The sequence below is a fragment of the Sipha flava genome, unplaced genomic scaffold (assembly GCF_003268045.1).
Source record: "Sipha flava isolate LNK unplaced genomic scaffold, YSA_version1 235_pilon_pilon, whole genome shotgun sequence".
Lineage (NCBI taxonomy): Eukaryota > Metazoa > Arthropoda > Insecta > Hemiptera > Aphididae > Sipha > Sipha flava.
Window position 1 is genome coordinate 379548 of NW_020272876.1, and position 24323 is coordinate 403870.

Sequence of the window (24323 nt, forward strand, 5' to 3'; positions counted from 1 at the left end):
CACTGGGAATACTGCTAAAATCAGTAAAAGCTTACTAATATTAGGAAAATATCAATTTCCTGCTTAAGCTTCTATAACTGTGCTTATCTTTGACTGGTTGTTTGGTCCAATGCATTTTCCTTAATGTAACTTCACCTGTATAATTATTTTAATTATAATATTTATAATTGTATGTATATAAAAGTAGTTAATATTTTACCTTTTAATTCATTTAAATATCCTAGCAAATCTGACTCATAAAAATGACTCCTTCTAAAATATCCTCTTCGTATTTATCATTTAAGTAACTCGGTATTAGTAGTTGTATTTCTAATAATACGGAATTTTGGTTTTCTAAGAACCTGTTTTGAATATTCTTCATAAAATTATCCAAGATTTTAAAATATACAGTAATTTTAAAATATTCTTCTGTACTCGAAGTAAGCACATTTTATCGATATATTTGTCGATTACATATTCTAGGCGTTTTAAATTCAATATTTAATGATTTAGCTTTAGATACAGCACTATACAAAATATTACAAAATATTCTCATACTTTTAAAAATATTTAATGTTTTTTTATCATTTTAATGCATTCAGTCAAATATAAATTAGGATCTTGTAGTTGACGTGATATTGACTATATTATTGATAATAATTCAATCGCTACTTCCAATGCAAAAATATAATCAAAATTCAATATAGAATGTAGAAGTCCATTACATTTTGAAAGTATTTTTCCAGCTAAAATACTAATCATTTCTTCCAAAAATAATACAAAAGACATTAACATATCGGAAAATCATATAACCGCTTCATGAGATTCTACCCATTTCATATCACAGAGACTTATTAAAATAACTGATTTAGAAGATGGCAATTATTGTTCTCTTATTATTTTTTTAAATAAATCAAATATTTTAGGAGAATTACGTACAAAATTGATAAATCTGAAATAATAATAGTGTTTGATGATATATCACCCACCCGAAAAAAATTGATAATTAATAAACTCATTTTACATATAACTTATAAGTTATAATTAGGGAACGGATTTATATGTAATAAAAATACAGAAATATGTACATATATATGTTAGTTTAATTTATAAAATATGTAGTAAAAACAACCAAATATGTGGAAAAAAAAATTTAATTAAAAAAAAAAATTATAATTATTAAATTATCAAAATTATTTGTTGCCTTGAATTATTATAATATCATTATTATCGAATTTTAAATATCGTCTATTAATTATTTTAATTTTATATTTAAAACGGCTAAATAATCGTTCCACATAAACCGATGTAATTGAAGCATATTTAAAGTGCATATTAGAAGGCGATAAGTCCAAATTTTTAAAAGGATGTCTACCACTCATTATGTCATTGATTGTTTTAAAATCAATATAGCCTAGATTTTTTTCTGTAATAGAATCAATTTTCTTTCTTACAACATCGCCCTTTAATTTTTTAATCGCTGTTTTGACAATTTGCATACTATCATTTAAGGACATGTTTTTTGTTTCCAATTTTGTAATTTTATGTAATTGTATACAACTTAAATTGACTGAGATGAAAATTCAATTATTTTTCAATTTTTCATTTTGCATAATATTTTGATCTTTTCCAATATCAATAGAAGTTTCTAGATCTAATTTTGAAATAATTTCTCGTATTTTCGTACGAAAGAAACGTATGAATGATGAAATGATAAAATATGTTTAAAAATATTTACAAATTAGTGAAATATGTAATAATATGTAATTATACCAAAATATATAAAAATATGTAAAATAAAAATATTATCGTTTTAATAGGAATGATTTAAATCATGAACATTTCTTATCGAATCTTAAATATCTTGTTTTAATAAAAATATGCATTTACATACAAATCCGTTCCCTAGTTATAATTAAGAAGTTCTTATTATATAATGAAATTTAAAAGTTTAAAGTTACTTTTATTTGTATTTTTCAATCAAAACTGTATAGGTATAATGGCCAATATGTTTATAAAGAATACATTTATTACTTACTGTTAATTAACGTATCTCTGAATGTGTTTTATTAATCATATTATTACTGATATATTTTCAACTGCCCTTCTCTCATAACTAGTAGAAAACTCCTTTTCTCTTTCTTTCTTCTTTTGGCTATATATCTCCCGATTCTAATCTTCTTCTTAACTCTCGTTTCATCCCAATCATCCGTTCTCTTATACAATTCATTCATACCGCTGGCTTTCTCATTTAATGCTAATATTTAATTTATATCGTCTGTAAACATTTATGTTGTTTTTGTTTTTGATACATTATTAGGTATAATATAATTGCTTTGCTATAATTATTTCCTAATAAAAATCAAATTAAAAAAAAAAAATTACTGTTATAACATAAATTAATCATTATAATTTATAAGTAGGTATTTAAATAAATATATATTTCACTCATTACGCCAATAATTAGCATATGTGGCAAAGCTTATAAGATATGTCATGATTGACTATTGTCGTCTGAGATACGATTGTTCAGTGTTCGTTCGAACGTTACAGGCAGGGAACGCTTAGTTTAAAAATATTTATTTTTCCGGGCGGAATTTACAAATTTATTTTTGTACCTGCATATTTTTTTTGGGTGGAATTTACATGTACCTTTTTTACTTGGATATTTTCCCAGGCGGAATTTACCATAGACCCTGTTTTTACCAATTCATTTCGGGTGGAATTTACAATCGCCCGTATAAGAATTATTATTAGTATCATTAACTTTAAAAAAAAAAAATGTTTTTTTTAAAAAAGATGTAAAAAATTCACTCTAGCGTTTTTGTGACATTATTATAAAGAATATTACGAACGATACCTCGAGGTACGATGGCACATTGGGACAATACATACACGAACTAGGTTACTCGGAGTACTAAACACATTTATATTTTTAAATGTTGTGTTACAGTAAAAGTTATCGATCATAAAATATAAAATACAGATAAGTATTGTATTATCCGAAAACGGACTGTGTCTATGATTATCATAAAGACAACTACTAAAGGTCCCCCCCCTTGAATCCGCCACTGTATTGATGTAAAGTGTAAACAATAAATTAGTCTCACGATACTATCAATTATACAAGTAATAAAATATTTGTGTTTATCAATTATTTTTAGCGATTTGTATAGTGTATTGACGAATTACGACTGACGACTGACTTGTATTTATATTTTTGATGAAAATAAAACGAAGTAATTCAAGTATACTGAATTTTCTTTAAAAAAAAAAAAGTTGGTTCCTCCTACAAGTAGTACTGATATATAGAAAAGTGTAAGTGAAGTAGACAAAAGTAAATTGTCTAAGCAACTTAATGTAAATTGTTGTGTGTTGCTTTTATATATAGAAGGAGGTGTGGGGTCATGACCCCCACGGCTTACTTTTTAATACATTTTCATATCCCCACCTTCCCGATAAAAATACTGAGAATGCCTCTGATACAGTTAATGTATTGGTAGTTTATCAAATCAATCGGACTACTTTAAAATGAACTATAGTGACTAAGGCCCGGTGCACACGTCCGTTTTTTGCCGCTGCGGCACCGCAAATACAATGTAATTAATATGTAATCAAATTGTGCAGTGTACATACCTTACGGTGCCGCTGCGTCGCCGTTGCGTTCAGTGTCAGCCGCAGATAACAACGTCGCCGCAACGGCATCTCGCACGCAAATCCGGTTTAAGGTCTATTTACACACAGCAGTGACGTGACAGTGTCGTAACCGTTCCGGGATTCTACCGGCCGTGATTTCTATTCACATTGGTCAGTGATTCATCCGTCATTGAGTAGTGTGTGCGCATCGTATCAGCCACGATAACTTTATTTTCGGAAAATGAACTTTTGATGATTGCTTTGATTTTGGACGAAGAAGAGGAAGAAGAAGTAGTAAAAAAAAACGGATATGGGTTCATCGGGCATGGAAGAAAAGGCCAACGAAGAGGAATTTTCTACACTATAAGGAATTGATGGATGACGGAACAAAGTTTTTTGAATACTTTAGAATGTCGGAAAATTCATTCAACTTACTGTTAAGCAAATTAGAAATTCATCTAAAAAAACAAGACACATACTGGAGAAAAATAATGTATTTCTTACCAGTTGTTTCCATTTCTTCTGCTATTTTACTCCAAATAGTATTCTTGTAATCTGTGTCCATGTACTTTGCATGAGATAAATCATACAATACGGGATATTTCCGCACTAATTCAATATGTTTTTCGTTGTTCATTTTTACAAAAATTGAGAGAGTCAATGAATTACAACAAAAATCACTGCCGTGAAATATGAAATATATCGTCGGCAAGTAATCGCAAATTCACGATACGATGACGGCGACAACACTGTTTTCGTCGGTACGGTCACGCGCCGGACGAGTGAGAACATCATGCTTATTTTTTCTTTAAGAATATTATTAATTTTGCCGGGGGAATCCCGGAACGGCCACGGAACTGTCACGTCACTGCTGTGTGTAAATAGACCTTTAGTAGTACTTTATTGAACATCGACTCATGCACACGCGCGATTTTTCCAAGCAATATGTCCAAAATCGACAATGTTGACATTGAGCTGTTCATCGGCAAAATTAAAAAATATAAAGAGATAAGTGGCAATACCGTCTTAGGTATCTGAGTGACGTGCGGCTACCGCAACAAAAACGCAATGGTGTTTATTCAACAACTGCGGTACCGCAGCGCCAAAAATAGACATGTGCACCGGGCCTAAAGGCAGCATATTTATTAAATTATTTATTTATACATGGGGAAGAATATGAGTCCATCTGACCCCAAGCCATTTTTTGATAAACATGCAATGAAAAAATAATCAGTTTTGATTACCAAAATATTATAATTATATAAATTAAAAGTTGCTTGCTAAGGGTCAGCAGTAATTTTAGTTGAAAATAACAATCAGTTGCGAATACAGGGAAAAAATTTTGGAGTGGTTTTTGAAAATGTGTAAAATGTTGAGTAATAACATTATATAATATATATATATATATTTTATTAGCAAGTCTCATGGAAAACTGAAATAACTATTACATTTGTAGTGCAGGTCATTTTATTATATAATTTTTCATGATACTTCAGAGACGTTTAAACCACGAACGTATTTTATGGGGGTGAAGGGGGCGATTCCCCCCCCCCTGAATCCGTATTTAAGAAATCGATTATATGTGAGATACACATTTCAAATTAATTTAATGTGGACCATTTCATAACGAAACTTAGGCTATGGTTACTATGGATACGAATTCTGACGAAAATGTTTTCTGACGATTTCTGACGAATTCGTCCAAATAAACAAACACGTATTTTCCAATGAGAGTGTTTACATTAGCAGCGACGATCACGTCAGAACATACACGATATCGTCAGAAACAGTTGAGCGTTCAAACAATTTTGATTTTTTCATGCGAACTGCGTCTATTTTGATGTGATTGAGATTAGCAAATTTGATATTTTACAATTATTATATAATTTATTAATATATTAATTTATTTGAATTATGGATTCCGATAAATTAATCAATCTCGTGTACGAGAACAAATGTTTGTGGGACATGAGAGAAAAAAATTACCAAACAGAGATATTTTTTTGTTTTTTCTAGAAAATAACTGGTTAACTTGCTCTGTTTTTCCACCATTTAACAATGATAACTTCATTAACGGACTTTCGAGAACATAAAATTTATCAAGTTCGTCTATCTTTGTTGGGTGGCAGAAACGTACTGACTGTAAGAATATTAGAAAACCCGCACAGTGTAACCATCTTGTGTTCTGACGAGGATTTCGGACGTACTCGTCAGAACACATTTTCGTTAGAATTCGCATCCTTAGTGTTCATACTCAGTGAAAAATGAAATAAAACACTAGCTTAACTTTCAAAACACAGACAGGTGTTAAAAAAGATCTAGAACTAATTACTATGTAACTAATGTAACTAACTAACCTACACAAAATTCGATTCTAAGTGAATCCGGCATTAGATTAATTAAAAGAAAACCATAAATACTAAGGATTAGCCTGATTTAAATATTACCAACAATTTTACTTATAAATGTTGAGCATGAATTAAAGAAAAAATTGGAGTCACCCCTCCCACCCAATAGAAGTAAATCTAAATGCGCTCATGGTTTGAACCCTTACCTTCCCTGCTTTCACTCCTGATAATCATCAGTTTTGGTTACTAGGGGTTGTTACAATTGAAATTTAATGTTATTTTAGGTTATGAATTCAATAAAAAAATACACGTTGGACTTCTCAAAACTATCAAGATCAAAAATCAATAAATGTCAACAAACGTCTGAACAGCTTGAACAACTGACATTACTATAAAAATGTGTTCTTTTATCGATGGCTGCATTTACAAAGATTATCGACAGTAAGTGGAAAAGGCACGAAAATTCAACAAAAAAAAATAAGTCAAATCAAGAAAGTTGATACTGTTTAAAACAAAAATAGAAAACTATGCATTTTCAAGTTATTTTAACTTTTATAGCATAAGGAATTGGTATATTCTTAGTAAAAATGTATGTCAAAAGATCCTCTAAGGGGTTAGAAACCCCCCCCCCTTGTGCACAGGCCTGCAATATAATATTCTAAATTAATTACAGAAAAGTGTTTGTGAAACATACATTTTTGAAAATCGTTTATATTTTGATAAACCATTCCATTTATATATACAAATACCATATAAAATATGTTTCATAGATTACATCACGGTAACAATATTATTAACGTTTTTTAGTAAATAATAATTTACAGAATTATTCAGAACCAATAAATGATTAAGTTCTGATGATTTTTTTGGAGATAGTAGCAGTGACTGGATCCTGTTAAATGAGATTGAATATGATTCAATATTAGCTTTCGATGGTGATGAACAATATATACTCGTATCACAAATTGAAAAAAATCAAGAATCGGACGTTAATATTGTTCCGGCCACTTTTTCATCTTCAGATTTGGAAGAAGTTAACACACCGAATAGAAAACGTAAGCATTTGACCAAGTCATATCGCTTTATGAATTTATTCCTTCATAAGAATTTTTTTATTTAAACGCCCTTGTGCTATTTTCATAATTTTATCATTAATTTCACAGGTATTACAAATAGATAGCATCTACGTATTTCAAAAACTATAACAGAAAAAATTTCGATTCGATTTTAGAATGAAAATACTACTTTTCCACAATTTTGCGGCCCTGGCGTAGGCACAGTTCACCATACCCTTGTTACGCTACTGGGCGAGCTGGTTCTATAATCACTTCTGTGAATCTGTTATCTATCAGTAACTCTTCTTCTGACTGGATGGCTACAGAGGGGATGGCTCTTGACGAGACAGAGAAGTTTAGATTATTTGTAATCCTCCTTGCAGGCTATAGATAGCATCAGAAATAATTCAAGGTGATTACAAATAAACTATCCTAGGCAAGATCAACCCGGTGTTAAGAAACGAACCTTTTAATATATCACCGGATTCTCCATGGGCCAAGCTGAGAGACTGCACTCTGAATGCGAGATTCAAGGATTGTTCCACAATCAGTGAGATTAGACACTTATCAAAAATGTCATGCAAAAAGACAGGAGACATTTTGAAGTATGTGTTTAATGCGACAGTTAGAGACGAAATACAGCCAATAGGGAAAGATAGAGAAGAATTTGATAAGGAAAATTCTTATTTCTCTTACACTAAAGAGTTAAAACTTTCTTAACGCTCTCCTTATTCATCAACAGAGAATGTCCACTTGCATAATTGGATACCTAAATCCACAAGATTTTCTCAATTTTTCCTTCATTGCATATTTTTACCCTTTCCTAGCCTTGGCTATCTAAATCTATTGATATTTACAATCGTACATTTTTAACAATTTAAACATGATTATTAATTTATAGAAATTTAAATAGCAAGATAAATTTGCTATCAAGTATTTACATTAGTGATCATTAATATTAGTGATAGTTACGCCAAGACGTAACTGACTGTAATTTAAGTAACAGTAAACTGATATAATAATAATTAACAATAAAGTATAAACAGATAAAATGTATACAAATTATAAACCTTCATGTTAGACGCTACGAGTAACAAACAGCTGCTGTATATTGTGTGGAGTTGTTAAACCAGAAGGTCATGTGGACGTTCACGTTATAATCTACGCTGAGGCGGATATACGTGGAGTTTATAGTGAAGTGAGCCAGAAGAATTGAGCAGTGAGGTGTGGAAGTTTTTTTATTAGGTTTTTATCGATAAATGTAAGTTGCGTCCCAAAAAAAAAAGTTCCGATAACAACATACGTAAGTTACGGCCCGATATTTCTCAGGTACATACGTAAGTTGTGGTCCGTGTTTCTGTCGTATCTATCAGTTGCGTCCGACGGAAAATCCGTAAAACTGACATTTATAATGTTTTTATTAATGGCTAGGTAATAACGACTCGTATCAAAAGAGTATATCCGGTTCTCTATCTGCTAAATGTTACTGTAGTAACATTATATACGACAAATACGTATTAGTTCAATACGAATGCACGTAGAGATTTTGAAAAGGCTATATATACTGCTGCAAATTTTGTCTCGCCTTCTATTCAAGTAAAGGGGTGTAAATTCCACCAAGGACAAAGTTGGTACAGAAAGATTCAACATTTGGGGGCTTAGTACCGATTATAAAAAATAATGATACAGAAATAAGTAATATTTTAAAACTCTTTTTTGGACTTCCTTTCTTAAATCCACAAGATGTTAGGAAAAATGTTTTACCGAAGACATTATGGTAATACAACCGCAAGATGCTCGAGTATTAGAATTCACAGACTATATATATTATTTTCATATATAAAAAATGACGCTGACATTCCACCAGAAATATGGTCAGAATATTTATCATCGACATTACGCACGACTAACAATTATGAATCTTTCCATAGAAAATTAAATAGTTCATTTAATTCCTCTCGCCCTAATATTTATAATTTTATAGATATTTTGAAAAATATACAAATCGATACTTATATAGCGTTACGAAGTCAGGGCTCAAGAAATAGAATAACAATTGAAAAAGGATATATTAAAAAAAAAAAAAAAAAATGGAAGAATTAGAAACTAAAAAAAAATTACTCAATTTGAATTTATGAAGCAATTGTCATTCAAATTTTTACCTACTTTTATATAGACTTAAAATTTATACTGAATAAGTTAATAATTGACAAAGAAAAATTCAACAGCTTAGTACCGATAAAAATATGCAGTTTTAAATAATAATAAATAAATACAACAATAAATATTTTTAACCATACCAACATTATAACAGTAATGTTGACAATCCTAAATTTGATAAAATAGGAAGGAAAATATTGTTTGTAAATTGGTAATATACATTTTAATATAAAAATACCAGGAATGTAATTTATATTAAAATGGTATATTGAGACGCAACTTACAGTCACCCGTTTTTATGTGGTCTATAATTTTCTGGATCTGAAGGTTTTTGTGAAGGTTTACATTTCTTATGAACCAAAGTGCGTTAGCAATAATACGTAGCACTTTATTTTGATAAATTTGAATTTTACTGATGTGAGTGGTTGCGCATTTCCCCCAGACCGGACACGCATAAGTGAGTAATGGATGAAGAATTTGTTTAAATATTAGAAGAGAGCATTTTTTCAGTATTAGAGATTTTTTATTGAGAATAGGGTATAACATAGAAAGGCGCTGATATGCCTGTTGAAGTTTGGATGATAATGGGGCTGCCATGTTAGCCGTTTATCCAAAGTCAAGTCGATCGATTCAATTAACACGTTAGCCGCCGTGTGCCCGCCGGCGGTCATTCGGCAGTCATTTATTGATACGCCAAGTGTGTTTTCCCAAGTTATTACTAATTTGTATGTATTTATATCTTTGGTTCTACTGTAGCTATTAAATTGATTCCAAGAGTAAAATTATCAGCGATAAGTTCTAATTTTAAATATTGTTATAACTTTGTATGGTCGCCGGCGACCATGTGGCGTGGTGAAAATATGATTTTACTTCTGACGCCATATGCCCGCCGGCGACCAAACGGCAACATACTTTTATTTTCCAAATTGTGTTTGTTTTAATTTTTGTGTAAATGAAATTATCAAAATGGCTAGCTCGAGCAGGCCAAAGAGGCAGCGTATCAATGATTGCATTAATGATGATGAAATAGTTAACGAACTTTTTTGTGATGAATTGAGTGATTTTAGTTATTTGAGTGAAATTGACGATTCAGATGCTGATCGTGATTATTTTCCTTCTGAATCAGATAATTCAGTAGCAGATTCGACTAATACAAGTAAGAAAACCTTATTAATTTTTATTTAATACTTATTATTAATTTTTATTTTAAATTTTTTAAATTTTAAATTATTATTTTTACTTTATTTTATTTTAAAATACGGAGATATATAATCATTATTTGGACCGGGACACATTTTTTTATTACGGAATTTTTTATTAATAATTTTAAATCAAATATTTTAATCTAGTTGAAATATTATTTTAAATTTTAGAGAATAATCAGGATTCCAATATTGAAAATAATCATAATGCATTTGCTACAGTTTGGTTTGATGTATCAGGAACATACCAAAAACCACTTATCTTCAATAAGACTCCGGGTTTCAAAATTGATATTCCTGATAATTCCTCAGCTTTAAATTATTTCAAGTTATTCTGTAGTACAGATATTTTTGAGCTTATGGTAGTTGAAACTAATCGTAACGCTGAACAGTTTCTTTCAAAGAGCAGGCTAACCAAGTCAAGTAGATTCTCTAAATGGTCACCAACAACTGTCGATGAAATTGAAAAGTTTATGGGCTTACTCTTATGGTTTGGTTTAGTTCAAATGCCGAGTTTAAAGAGCTATTGGAGTACCAAAATTAGATACAAAAATAACGTTGCTCCTAAAATAATGTCCCGAAATCGATTTGAATTACTCTTAAGATTTTGGCGCTTTGCGGATAACGAGGAAACCCCTGACAATGATCGTATCTATGAAGTTCATGATTTGCTAGAACGTGTTGTAAAAAATTATAAAAATGTCATGGAACCAGATGAGTACTTAGCAATAGATGAGTCAATGGTTCCATTCCGTGGTCGTTTGAAATTCAAACAATACATACCTGGGAAGGCTCATAAATATGGAGTGAAACTATTTAAAATATGTGACAAAAATGGATATACATATGATTTACAAGTATATGCTGGTAAGAACCAGGTAGATGGTAAAAGTCTAGCATTTAGAGTTGTAATGGAGTTAATTAGACCTTATTTAAATGTAGGACGCACTGTAGTTACAGATAACTTTTATACATCCATGCCACTGGCTCGTGAATTATTGAAGAACAACACACATCTGGTAGGAACATTGAGAACAAATCATGTGAAGTTACCTGAAGTGTTAAAAACAAAATTGAAAAATGGACAAATAATTGGAAAAGAAAGTACAGATGGGGTGGTAGTGGCGAAATGGCACGACAAACGAGATGTTGCGATGTTGTCTACCAAACACGGTATTGAAATTATCGATACAGGCAAAAAGAATCGAAATAATGAACCGATTTTAAAACCACAAATAATTATAGACTACAACTCTGGAAAGACAGGGATAGACTTATCCGACCAAATATCAAGTTATAGTTCTCCGATACGTAAATCAATACGATGGTACCATAAAGTGGCCACTGAAATTTTATTAAGTACATCGGTGGTCAATGCTTTTATTGTGTATAATATGAAGAAACTTCCAAACGAAAAAATTTCTATTACAAAATTTCGAGAAATGTTAGTAGATGAACTGTTAGAATTAGATCACTTAACCAACATATCTGAAGAGCCGTCAACTTCAAATAATAAACGTAAAAGAGTCAAACATGTTTTTGAAGAATCTGTAGAAAGGGACAACAGGAACAGGAAAATTAGAAAAAGATGCTTACACTGCTACTCACATAAAACCACAGCTTTAGGTTCAAAATCAGCTGCACTTGAAACCAAAAAGGTAAATACGCTTTGTTCAACATGTAAAATGTATACATGCATTGATTGTTTTAATAAAAATCATACAAATTAATTATTAGATAAAATTATTATTTTCATTTTATATAATTTAAAATTCTTGAGATCAACAATAAGGTACTAAAATTAAATTGTGTTTAATTTATCAGCTAAGCGACAATTATTCGTTTTTAAACATATTTTTATGATACTTTTTAATAATAACTAAACTACTTTTGTAATAACATTATTTTATTTAGTTACCATAAAATAAACATTAACAAGTTATAAAAAATGTCAGTATTTTAGTTGTGTCAATGTTTCATAAGCACCAATTTATTTCCAAATTTAACTATGCAAATGATATGTTTATTATAACAAATTTAAATTAAAAATTAAAAAAATGTTGTGTTTTTTTTTATACCAAAATATTTGTTATATTCTTCTCTACGCCATGGTACTGTTTAAAAAATGCATTATCGTAACGCCACAAAAACCATAAGCATTTGTTCAAATATGAATTTATGGTCACCGGCGGGTCATGTGGCGTGGTAGTAATGATCAACTATGGACGCCGGTGGGCATAAAAGTATAGAATTTGAACATTGCAGTATGACCGCCGGCTGGCATATGGCGGTTAAAGTGTTAAAAAACTGACTACTACAAACTTGACGAACGTAACGGAAGTGCGCGCGGAGAAACATAAGATAACTCGAATGTTACCCGTACAACCGTATACCACGCCGGTAATCATCACTCCTTTGATGCTATATAGACACGATGACATGTCGAACTTCAACAATAACACATTAAAATCTTAATAGCCTCTCTCGGACGCTAATTCCCGATGACTGTATATAGAGGAAACACCGTCCAGATGTCATCGTATAATACGGTATGGTAGATATAGTAGTATGAAACACATACCGGTTATGACACTCTTGATCAATTATTACCTTTTATTATCCGTAATTATTGTAAACTGGTTGGAGGAGTCCATGTGATCGTGTTGTACTGTTAACCGTATGTGAACTATTGATAAAATCGCGATTAGCGGTAATAGCGCGTAAATATTCCAAGACTTAAATCTAAAACTCCATACTATCTATCTATAAATTCTATACGACCACGAATAAGAAATAGCCTATTGTTGGAAAATTATATTATACTATTTTATTAATTATACTTAACACTTTATATTTAATATTTGGTTAGTATTTTTAACTTAATTTAATACTAAATCGATTAATAAACTTGTTCAGTTCTGCGATTTTTTTTATCTGCGAACTCGCAGATAAACGCAAATGACGGCGTAGGGCGATTAATGACGGAGCGGTAATACGGAAATTATTGTCCTCTCCTCAGCCCTCTTCGTCCAACAAACCAAAACATGTTACGATAGAACTTGTCGGGCGTCAGTTTCACTGAAACGGCGACCGTCGTCGAAATGACTACAATAATATTTCCTCGGAAATAACTATTTATAGATTGTGGCCTTCAATTTGTAATAATAAACAATGAAAACGATATTACATATTTTCAATTTAAATAAAAATATTTCTATACATTTTTATTTTTAAATAGTCATTTATTAACTATTTATTATATTTTAATTATTTATTTATTATTTCCAAATAGCTGTTTTTTTTTCAACGCATTCTCAAAGTCTCCCCTAATGAGCCGCCCCAGGTTCGCAGTAGGTATATAGTCGCTTCAGAACACGATAAATAAAAGTCTGCAGAGACGAGATAGCAAATGACCGCAAAGGCCGAGAATCCGGTGATGTACAAATATATACAAATCATTTTAATAATCGAGTACTTATTACCTACTTTACATCTTAGGTACTGGAATCCAAATTGATTTAATCGGTTTCGTATAATAATAACTAATCGAATTTAAATTTAAATTACATTCGTTTTATTATTTTTTTTGACAAGTTAATAACATTTTACCCATAAATGAAGTAATTCTACTTCAGAATTTATGATAATAATAAACAGTATTGATTTCACGATAGTGGTAAATGAAATGTAATTTATGATACAACATTTCTTAATATTTATAAATTTCAAACTGGTTTTATACCTCTAATATTTATAATATTATTAATGTATTTTAAATGCTATTTGTATAATTTGGAATAACTTATATCACTATGTCAGCCTATAAAAACGTAAAAACACGTCGTAAAATAAACAATGTAATTTAAATAATGAATATACTGGTTCAAATATTTATACAATTTTCTGTCCTATAAAATTATTGTGTGATCACTAATTTATAAAATTATATATTGTTTGACTTTTCACACTTATCCAAATATCGATATCAAGTTAAGAATTTCGGACGTTCCGATAAAGCTGATTCAAAAATAATTTATGAAACCATTTATATAAACTATAGATAATATTATGAATATATTTATATATTGTTACTTTTCGAATATAAATTAAAAATGATAAACGAAGTTATTTTTATATTGTTTTATAGAAACGTTATACCAAAATGTGCGTGTAGAGATTGTTGTGCATGACACTGTGCACACGTAATTATTTATTTAAACAATGTAACACGTTTTTTCGTTAACTTGAGGTCGTTGTACGAAAGATGGGTATTTAAAATAATCAAATACTTGTATTCTAAATCTTATAAAAATTATAAATATTTATTATTTAACAAAAGAAATAATTATACATTTAAAATAGCTTATTGTTAATAAGAAATAACAATTTAGAATGGGTTAAGATTATGTATTCGCAGCGATATGATTGAACAGATTCCACGACGAGCAATAATTTAATAAAAAGGTAAATGACCAGCCAACACTGTCCAACTCGTAACTAACTACATTCTGTAAATGTAAAAAAATTTAACACAAACCGTAGTTCATCGAAAACAGAGGCGTTCCCGGTTCCTTTACAATTTATTAGATATACGACCGCGAGTAGACTTTTTTCCTTGTTTTGAAGTGGAATTTTTTTATATTTTATTTTTTTTAATCAACTTGGTTGACTAGTAATTAATTGCACGAGGACTCAACGAAAGGCAATTATTTCGGTATAATTTAAAAAAAATCGTATTATAAAATTTATAAAAGTAAAGTCAATTAAAAAAGAAAAAAGTAAATTTAAAAAAGATGAAAAAAACAAAGACGAAATAAACAGTATTTAGTATTTTGTCTCGATAAAGATCTGTAATAATAATAAAAGAATCATAGGAGGAGTGGGACGCCTGAGATACGTGTTAAAATTATAAATTGTTAATTTTAATTATGATTTAAAAAAACCGTTGAGTAACCTAACCAAGCCGGGTTAGCCATTAGCTGACGAACTAATGAGTAGGGTTGACATAGTCAAATGGAAACCAGTATTTTTATTGCTTATACACTATTGTTTGTACACATAGGTACGAGCATAAAAAACAACACGAAAATAAAAACGCACCTGATTAAAGTTATAATTTACTATTCCGAAATTTTCAGTTCAAAATTCAAACGGGATTTCGGCGGTAATAGCCCGCAATGATTCAGTTCCAACTGGCGATCTCACGAGCTTCAGCTAATCGGCCTTGAACACGATACGTTTAATTATGCAAAATTGAGGACATTTCAATTGACTTCGCGATTGGGATAAAAATGTATTACACCGAGAGAATATGGTAGTGGTGTAAGTGCAACAGTGCCCACTTTAATACATCTTCCTTTGGGAGATCTTAAACATTGTTTTCCAAGTACATTATTTACTGCTTGTTATATATATTTTAACGATGATAATATTATTATGCATCTTTCGTTATTAATTCATTTTTAGACCATTTTTTTAAACGTTTTCCGTTCATTTTGTTTTAATAGATAATAATTATCAATTATTGTACATCATATACAGCTTAAAAATTTTAATTTTATTTATTTATTAATATTTTGTAAAGATAATTTTTGTCAACATTGACGGATATACATCAACATTATTCAAATTAATTTTTTTTTTTTTATCGTTAATGTAAATGTAAATTATAAATGAGGTGCTTAATAAAATAATTAATTTGATAAAATAATTTTTATAGGTCGTTTTTGCGGTAAAATAATTTTTTTTAAGGGCACTATTAGTCTTGTAAAGTATTCAAATAAAAGTATTTGAATACTTTTTTTTTGTATTTTTTATTCACTATAAAAATACTTTTATCTGAACTTATAAAATTGTTTCAAACTTGGGACAATATTGCAATTTTTAAATTTTAAATCGTAGATTTAATACAGTATATAATAAATTATGAACCATAGTTTTTCTCTTCAAAAAAAAATTTTCTTAATAAAATAAATAAATAAATACATTTTTCTAATGGATATCATTATTTTTAAATTATGTAGGTATATAAAAGATTACATTGGAATTATGGTGTACTATAGTCTGTATGTATTTACTTAATATAATGTGCGGTGTATTTTAATATTTTATTAATAAAAATATTAAAATCAAGGGAAATTTAAATGAAAACGTGCATTTTTTGAATACAATTGGTATTCACAATTCAATAATAACTATATATGAATATTTGGTATATTAAATATTAACTGATATATGTAATATGTAATATTTAGTATTTATTTGTTCATTTACTTTATGCATTGTATAGTAAAATTTTCCATCAAACATTAACTTTCAAACTATTCCAAAATTAACATAAATTGGCAAAAAAAAAATATTTTATAAATATTCGAATACTTTAAGTACCCGAATACATTTTTTAAGTATTCGAATATATATTCTGAATACAAAATAAAAGTATTCTTTACAAGACTGATAATTATTTTCTAGAGCATTTTTCGAAGGTTTATGGTGTTTTCAATACCAGCCTTACTTATAACTTATATGCACAACATGAAAATTACAAATGAAGAAACTCAGTGCAAATCTCTATGCTTGATGGATGTGTCGACGTTTATATCAACAAGACAATATTAAATAAAAAAAGCTATCTCTCCGAGTTCCGTACACGCGGTTTCAAGGAAAAATCGATTATCTATAAAGCCGGGTCCACACCAAATGCGCAAAACGTTTTGCTATGTTGCTACCATGTTCGGCGCTTTTGGTATGGATCTAGTCCACGCACGAACAAGCATGTTCATGCATGTTGCGCGTTTGTTCGGGTTGATATGGGAAATGCGCGGTGTTCGGCGCGTTTTGCTTATCTGGTTTGGACGAGAAATTGTCAGTGTTGTATTATTGCTGCTACGGTGAATACGGAATTGTGTGTTATTTTAATAATAATTATAACAAACAAATAGAAATAATTAATAAATAAAAAAAAAAAGGTTATTAATTAATCATGAGCTGCAATTCAGAAAATACTTGGGATCAAGACAGAGTTATCCAACAAGTTTTTAAAATGACCCGTGTTATGACCTGTAAAATCAGCTAATAATTGTGTACCACTATAAATTTGTCTACTCTGTAAAACAGGAGTCTCCCAAAATCGGCGTCGTTTACGGTTTTTACTTTCTGTTTTTTTTTAAGTAGACTATATAAAACAATAAACGCAGCACTAGTGACTTGATCGGACATTTTACTAGTCAAAGATAATTTATAAAAAAAATTGAAAACGAAATAGCGGACAATTGCACTTTTTGAACGGCACAAACACATTGACGAAAATCGGAAAACATATGATCATGTTACAACATACATTTCTACGCTCAGTATGGACGCCTGTCCTCGCGAGAATGTTGCAGGCGATAAAATGCTGCAGCTATGTTACAGCAACGTTGCGCGCAGAGGCGCGTTTGGTGTGGACCCAGCTTAATATCAATCGTTACAAATTTTAATGACTCTACAATGTAGTTATACTGTTCATTTTTTTCCGTCATTTAATTTTAACTTGGTGGAAATGAGAGAAATTGAAATGTATTGGAGTAACACAACATTATTTACAACTTCATTTCGTAATATAATAAGCAGGAATCGTTTTCAATTACTAACATCAATGATTCATTATTCAAATAATGAAACAGCTGACAAAAACAATCGTTTATATAAACTAGGGACTATAACAGATCATGTAATGATTAATTCTAATAATTGTATGACTCCTTCAGAGGTGATGTGTATAGATGAATCTGTTATACCATTCACTGGAAGATTACTTTTTAAGCAATTCAATAAAAATAAACGCCACAAGTATGGAATAAAATTATTTAAGCTCTGCATACCTCCGAATTATACAATTTGCATTAAAGTATATGCTGGTAAAGAAGCTGCACCTCATGGAAGTGTTGGTACAAATATTGTGTTGGAACTAGCTGAACCTTTTTTAAATTTTGGTAGAACTATGATCGTTGATAACTGGTACCCAAGTATAGAACTTGCAGAGCAACTTGGAGAACAAAACACATACCTTATTGGAACATTAAGAAGTAACAGAAGATCAAACCCAAAAGAAATAGTTAAAAGGAAGTTAAAAAAAAGGTGAAGTGTGTAGTATACGCAGCAATACCAATGTTATGGTTTTAAAATGGAGAGACAAGAGGGAGCTTCTCATGTGCAGTACTAAGACTACTAATACAATGGTTGATGTAAGAAGTCGTAATGTTGCACAAAAAACCAGTTACAGTTATTGAATATAACAAAGGAAAAGCTTCAATAGATCTTGCAGATCAGAAAGCATCATACGGAAATCCTCTGCGTAGGTCATTAAAATGGTATCGAAAAGTTTTAGTAGACATACTTTTAAATGTCAGTGTAGTCAATGCTTCATACATCTTCAATATTGTCACTGAAAGTAAAATGTCAATAACACATTTTCGTTATTGTTTAGTAGAAAGTTTAATAAAAAAAAATGAAATTGTACACAGTCCACTGGCTGAAAAACATGAATTAGTCCCAGTCAATCGAGGTAGATGTTATAAATGTTACATCAAGACATCAGCTGATAAAGGTAGAAAATTTGCTCAATCACATTCTTTAAAAGTTAAAACAAAGTGCATTCCCTGTAACAAGTACTTATGTCTGAGTTGTTTTAACGATACACACCGTTGTGCTTTAAAATAATTATTTTTATTATTATTTTATAATTTTGTTATGTTATATTATTTCATTCAAAGACTGTAATGAACCATTTTTTTTTAAATATTACTTGTTAGTTAATTTTGTTAAAATTGTTATTTTCTTTTATTGTAAAATATTTTATTATGAAAAAGTTGATATTTTTTTTTATATTGTTTCTTATGCTCTATATAAAAATAATAATTATATTAACTGTTATGATTCATTATATTATTATTTATAAGATACATGTGTAAGTTTACTAATGTGATAATTACAAATATAAAGACTGCATTGAAAATTATCTTTTTATATGAATACCTAATCAGGTTAATTCTTAATTATATAGTATATACAGAAAATTCAAATTTTATACAACTATATTTATTTACATTTATGATAGCAAATGGTTCTATATAAAAATAATATTTTTGAGATCTGTAATGGAATCTCAGTTAAAATAAAAAAAAGTTTTTGAGATCTCATATTGAATCTCAGTAAGATGGTTATTTTCAAAACAATCAAAAAATCAATCCCCAGTGCCATGAGACTCAATATGAGATCTCACGTCCTAAAAATCCAAAACCCTGTCTAAACTCTTTTATTTTATGTCACTAAAATAACTGTAAAATTTCAATATCAAATAATAAAGTAAAGTACCATATCATTTTTGAAAAGTTTGCTGTAAAAACTTGTGGCAGCCACGTAAAAGTTTGTGAGACCCCAAATTGGGTCTCATGGCAGCCAAGTTGTTACAAATGTGCTTATAAGGGGTAGGTATGATTTCATGAAATTATTATCGTTTTCCAAATTGTTGGTAAGTTTATTTTTGTTACATGAAGAGGCATATTTGTTAAGCTTTTTGGTATTATCTTTGTTGATATGTATATTTAGTATATTTGGTTCATGTTCTGGATTAAAATAATTCTTGTCGGTGGTGGTAATTTAATTTTTATAAATGTTTTTAGTTATCTCTATAAAATTTGCATCTTCTGTAACCAACTGGACGAATGCTTTCGCGGCCAACATATTTTTGAGAGACTTCTTTTTATTATTATTATTATTTTCTGACCCTGACGTTGGTCACCCGCACATTTGACGTATTTGGGTGGTAATTGACAACATTTATTTGTGTATAAGAATCATTGAAAATGTGTGCATTGATATATATATCTTTGAATGGTGTTCTTAGTTCGACTATTACTACATAGTATAACAATCTATTTAATGAATAAATTCCAGCTGACAATTTGGATTTTATAACAAAGACATAGAGACGCTGGAATATAATATATTTGGGGGGGGGGGGGTAAACTGAGAGTAGCCTCTAATCGACCACTACTATCATACTAATTTAAAAATTTTTTTCATGACAACAGTTATAGTTTTCCTGGTAGGATAAAATAACAATTCAAGTTATTTTAAATTACTCATCAACCTTATAAATAGGTAGTTGTAAATAAATCAGTAATTTAAAATCAGTCAAAAAGACATGCAACTAAGAACCACGTATCATAATGACAATAATATTACGCAATAAGGACTACTGACTAGGCATAAGCTGTACGCACTACACACGACAGTATCAATACTATAGAAACCAGTGGCGTATATAGGTTTTCATTTCGGAGGGGGCCGATTATGTATTTGATTTTTGGATGGAAAGGAAGGAGGAAGCACAATATTACGAAAAAAATTACTTTAGCACTATAAGACTTCTCGACAATCTTTATACCATCAGAAAAATAAGAAATTCAATTTTTTTAATGATTTATTATTTTTTAAAAGTATAAAAACTACATTGTAATAAACAAATTTTTTATTAGAGTCACTCAAAATTCACCACATATTTTCTTAAAAGAACAAACATATTTTATAAATATAAAATTTTAAATTATCGCATAAGCAACATTCTCAGTGTCGCGACAAATTTTCAGAAACCCCCAGCATTAAGACATATCCATGTTAAAAATAACAATCTTTAACAATGGTGTTTTTCATTTCGGAGGGGGTCCGGGCCCCCTCGGCCCCCCCCATAAATAAGCCACTGATAGAAACAATACTTTTGTCGAAAATAGACAAGGTGCATAAGTGTAAATTGTAATAAAATAGAAATATTAATGTTGATAACACGTTTGCTTTTAACATTTGTTCTTTTTTTTTAAATAGCTCGGACGGATGAGGACAGATTCTGTATGGCACTGTAGTCTTATCTTCAAATCCATTTTTCACTAATAGACAGAAATACTGTGTTAACAGATAATCCCATGGTATATTTAATTAATTTAATCTATGATTTTAGTCATAATAGATTATTATTATTACCGAAAATATTATATATACCCAATCCAAATTCTTCTCCAAGCTGTTCCACATAAAGTATCAACTAAGTTCGTACCTATATTTGGAGGGGCGAAATATACTCTTTGCCCCTCCACAAAAAAATCCGGAGACACCTGCCCCTTTTGCCCCCCCCCGGGTTCCGGCGTCCCTGCAGGGACATTAAATACCTATTTGTCTTTTGAATCGGTTTTGAAGTACCTATCGGTCTTTTGAAATTAAACGCTATGAAAATAATAACATTCGAATGAGAAGCTTTTTAAAATAAATACAATTTTGTTAAACCAAACTATGGTTCAAATATGCATTTAAAATATAAAATGTTGCTCTTTTTGTGAAAACATCAGTGATATTTATAGAAGAGTTGTTTTACATAAGTGTAAAAACAATGAACACATCTTTGACGTACCTGTTAACGACGATATTGATTCGTTTTCCCAATACGTCGCAAGGCTAGGGCTTCGTGTCAAACTTGCTCATGGCGATTTTAGACTCTCGGAACACGGACCGTGACGAGAGTAAAAATCTCTGTTTAATTTTACTTAATACAAACGTTGTCCACGTTGACACCTGGAACATAAGCGAACACACGCGTGTTTATAAGTTGGACGTGATATGGAGGAAGTGCCATTATTGATATCATATTTAGATATTATATTAGATTTTAGATAATACAAGAAATTTATTTCATGTGAGATTTAATGGAAATTAATAACAAGTAGGCACAGTTATATTTATTTTTATAGTAACTATTTTTTTCATTTAATTAGTGTTCAGATCAATATGTATGAGAATTTTTTTTTTTTATTACTTGGCTAGAATACAGAGTATGATGGAGGAGGCTGTTCAATGTGAACACATATTTCTATGATAAGACTAGATAAGGTACCACGCCCGAACTAACCACCTCTAAGGAGCATAAGAAAAATATATTTCTAGGACGCCAACCATATTTGTGCATAATCACTTAAAAAAAAAATGGGGGTCTTTCCTTGATGGTTTTATTTACTAAATACCACTCGAAGATGTTAAACATAGATCAATATGTGACAATATGGTGACAAAAGGCTTTTCGTCAGCCCTGAAACCAGGGGTGTATTTAGACTTACTTTTATGGGGAGAGAGGGGCGGAACGACTCAAATTTTTTCTTCAATTGAGGCTCAAAATTTACAAGTAAAATTTTTGGTAGTTTTTAAATCAGGCGAATCCTTGATATATGTGGTTTTTTTTTTTTTTACCTAATACCGAATCCAATTACAATCGAATTTGTGTAGTTCTTTCTTAACACCTGTATGTGTTTTGAAAGTTACGTTTGTGTTTTATTCAATTTTTCACTGAGTATGGACTCGACAAAAAACCCAATTCATTACATTCAACATTGACCGTGATGTTACCACGGATCATTGGTACTGATACTGATAAAATATAATACATACATCATTATACGCGTCCGTTCGCCTTCAATTACTATATTTCAATATGTTTTTCTGTAATTTTTCTTTTCACTCATTCGTATTTTATGACACACATTTTTGTAGAAAATCAAAATTGTTAACTAATACGATTTCGTTATAAAACGATACACATTAAAAATAATTTTAAATGTGCTTCTCACAAATAATCGATTCCTTAAATACGGATTCAGGGGAGGCGATTGTCCCCTTCGCCCTCCTAAAATACGTCCTTGCTAGAAGCATAAGAATAATAATATGAATCATATTATATTGTATACATTTTTCTGTTTGGTACATTTTAGTATTACCTATCCTAAAAATGACGATCATGTTTATTTACTCAGTAATACTGTGATAGATGATAGTTAAATATACGAGTAGTATTGTATAATGTTGTCTAATTTTTTTTTTTTTAGCTTTTACGAGCCATTTAGGCTCTTTGCTTCTAACACCAGTTTTCCCCAAATATCTCTTGCGTAGGCTAGATCTAAGTTTCCATTCCAATCCAGCTTTAACTCCTCTATATCTCTTCTAACTGCATCTAGCCATATTTTCCTTTGGCGTCCCCTTGGTCTTTTCAGATCTATTTGATTCACCATAACCATCTTTATAAAGGACTCATCAGCTCTCCACGCATGCTCAGTCCAAGCAAGTCTTGAACTCCTTACGAACTGCACTATGTCCTCTTTTGAATATAGATTCTTCAAATCCTCATTTGACCTCCTTAGCCATTTTTGCTCCTTGTTATCGAAAATAGGTCCATAAATTTTTCTCAAAATTGTTCTCTCAATGACGAGGAGCTTTTTGTAGTCCCCTCCAGTTGTGGCCCATGTATTACAACCATAAATAGCAATTGGTCTTAGATATGTTGTGTACAGTTTCTCTTTGGTTTTTCTAGATAGTAACTTAGATTTAAACAATGGCAACATAGCAAAGTATGCTTTGTTAGCAGACTGTAGGCGTAGCTTAATTTCTTCGTGCATGCAATTTGTATTATTTACATTAACGCCTAGATATTTAAAACAAGCTAACTTGTTGAAAGGTGAGACCATCCACTTCCAAGTTTTTCATGTCCTCTTCGCTTTTCGTCTTCCTTGATAAAAACATGTATTTGGTTTTTTCTTGGTTAAGTGACAGACCCATCTGCTTACTAGCCTTTATTAGATCAATTAGTGTCTGAATTACATCTTGTCTAGTGTCTCCAAGGAGAACCAGGTCATCTGCATAAGCTAGGCATGTATACCCCTCATTCACTTCCATTCTTTGTCCTCTAGGTACACTCCTTATGATTTCTTCCAAAGCAAGGTTGAACCATACCGGCGAGAGGGCGTCTCCTTGTCTAAGTCCGTTTTTAACTATAAAAGGTTCCGAAATGTCTCCCATTACCCGAACAACATTTTGGGTATTATTATTGCACATTTTAATTAATCTTACAAGTTTTTCTGCGATTCCAA

General features: G+C 30.3%; 2 protein-coding genes across 2 annotated transcripts; both read left to right on the forward strand.

Moving 5' to 3' along the window:
• The first annotated feature begins 10144 nt into the window (after nucleotides 1–10144).
• On the forward strand, nucleotides 10145–18502 carry LOC112683775 (piggyBac transposable element-derived protein 4-like). Its single transcript, XM_025554931.1, has 3 exons — nucleotides 10145–10334; nucleotides 10552–12038; nucleotides 18233–18502. The coding sequence occupies exons 1-3, from the start codon at nucleotides 10145–10147 to the stop codon at nucleotides 18500–18502; spliced, it is 1947 nt and encodes a 648-aa protein (XP_025410716.1).
• Nucleotides 18503–18618: 116 nt separating this feature from the next.
• LOC112683776 (piggyBac transposable element-derived protein 4-like) lies at nucleotides 18619–19080 on the forward strand. The gene has a single exon (XM_025554932.1). It carries the CDS (start codon nucleotides 18619–18621, stop codon nucleotides 19078–19080), a length of 462 nt encoding a protein of 153 aa, XP_025410717.1.
• Nucleotides 19081–24323: the final 5243 nt, after the last annotated feature.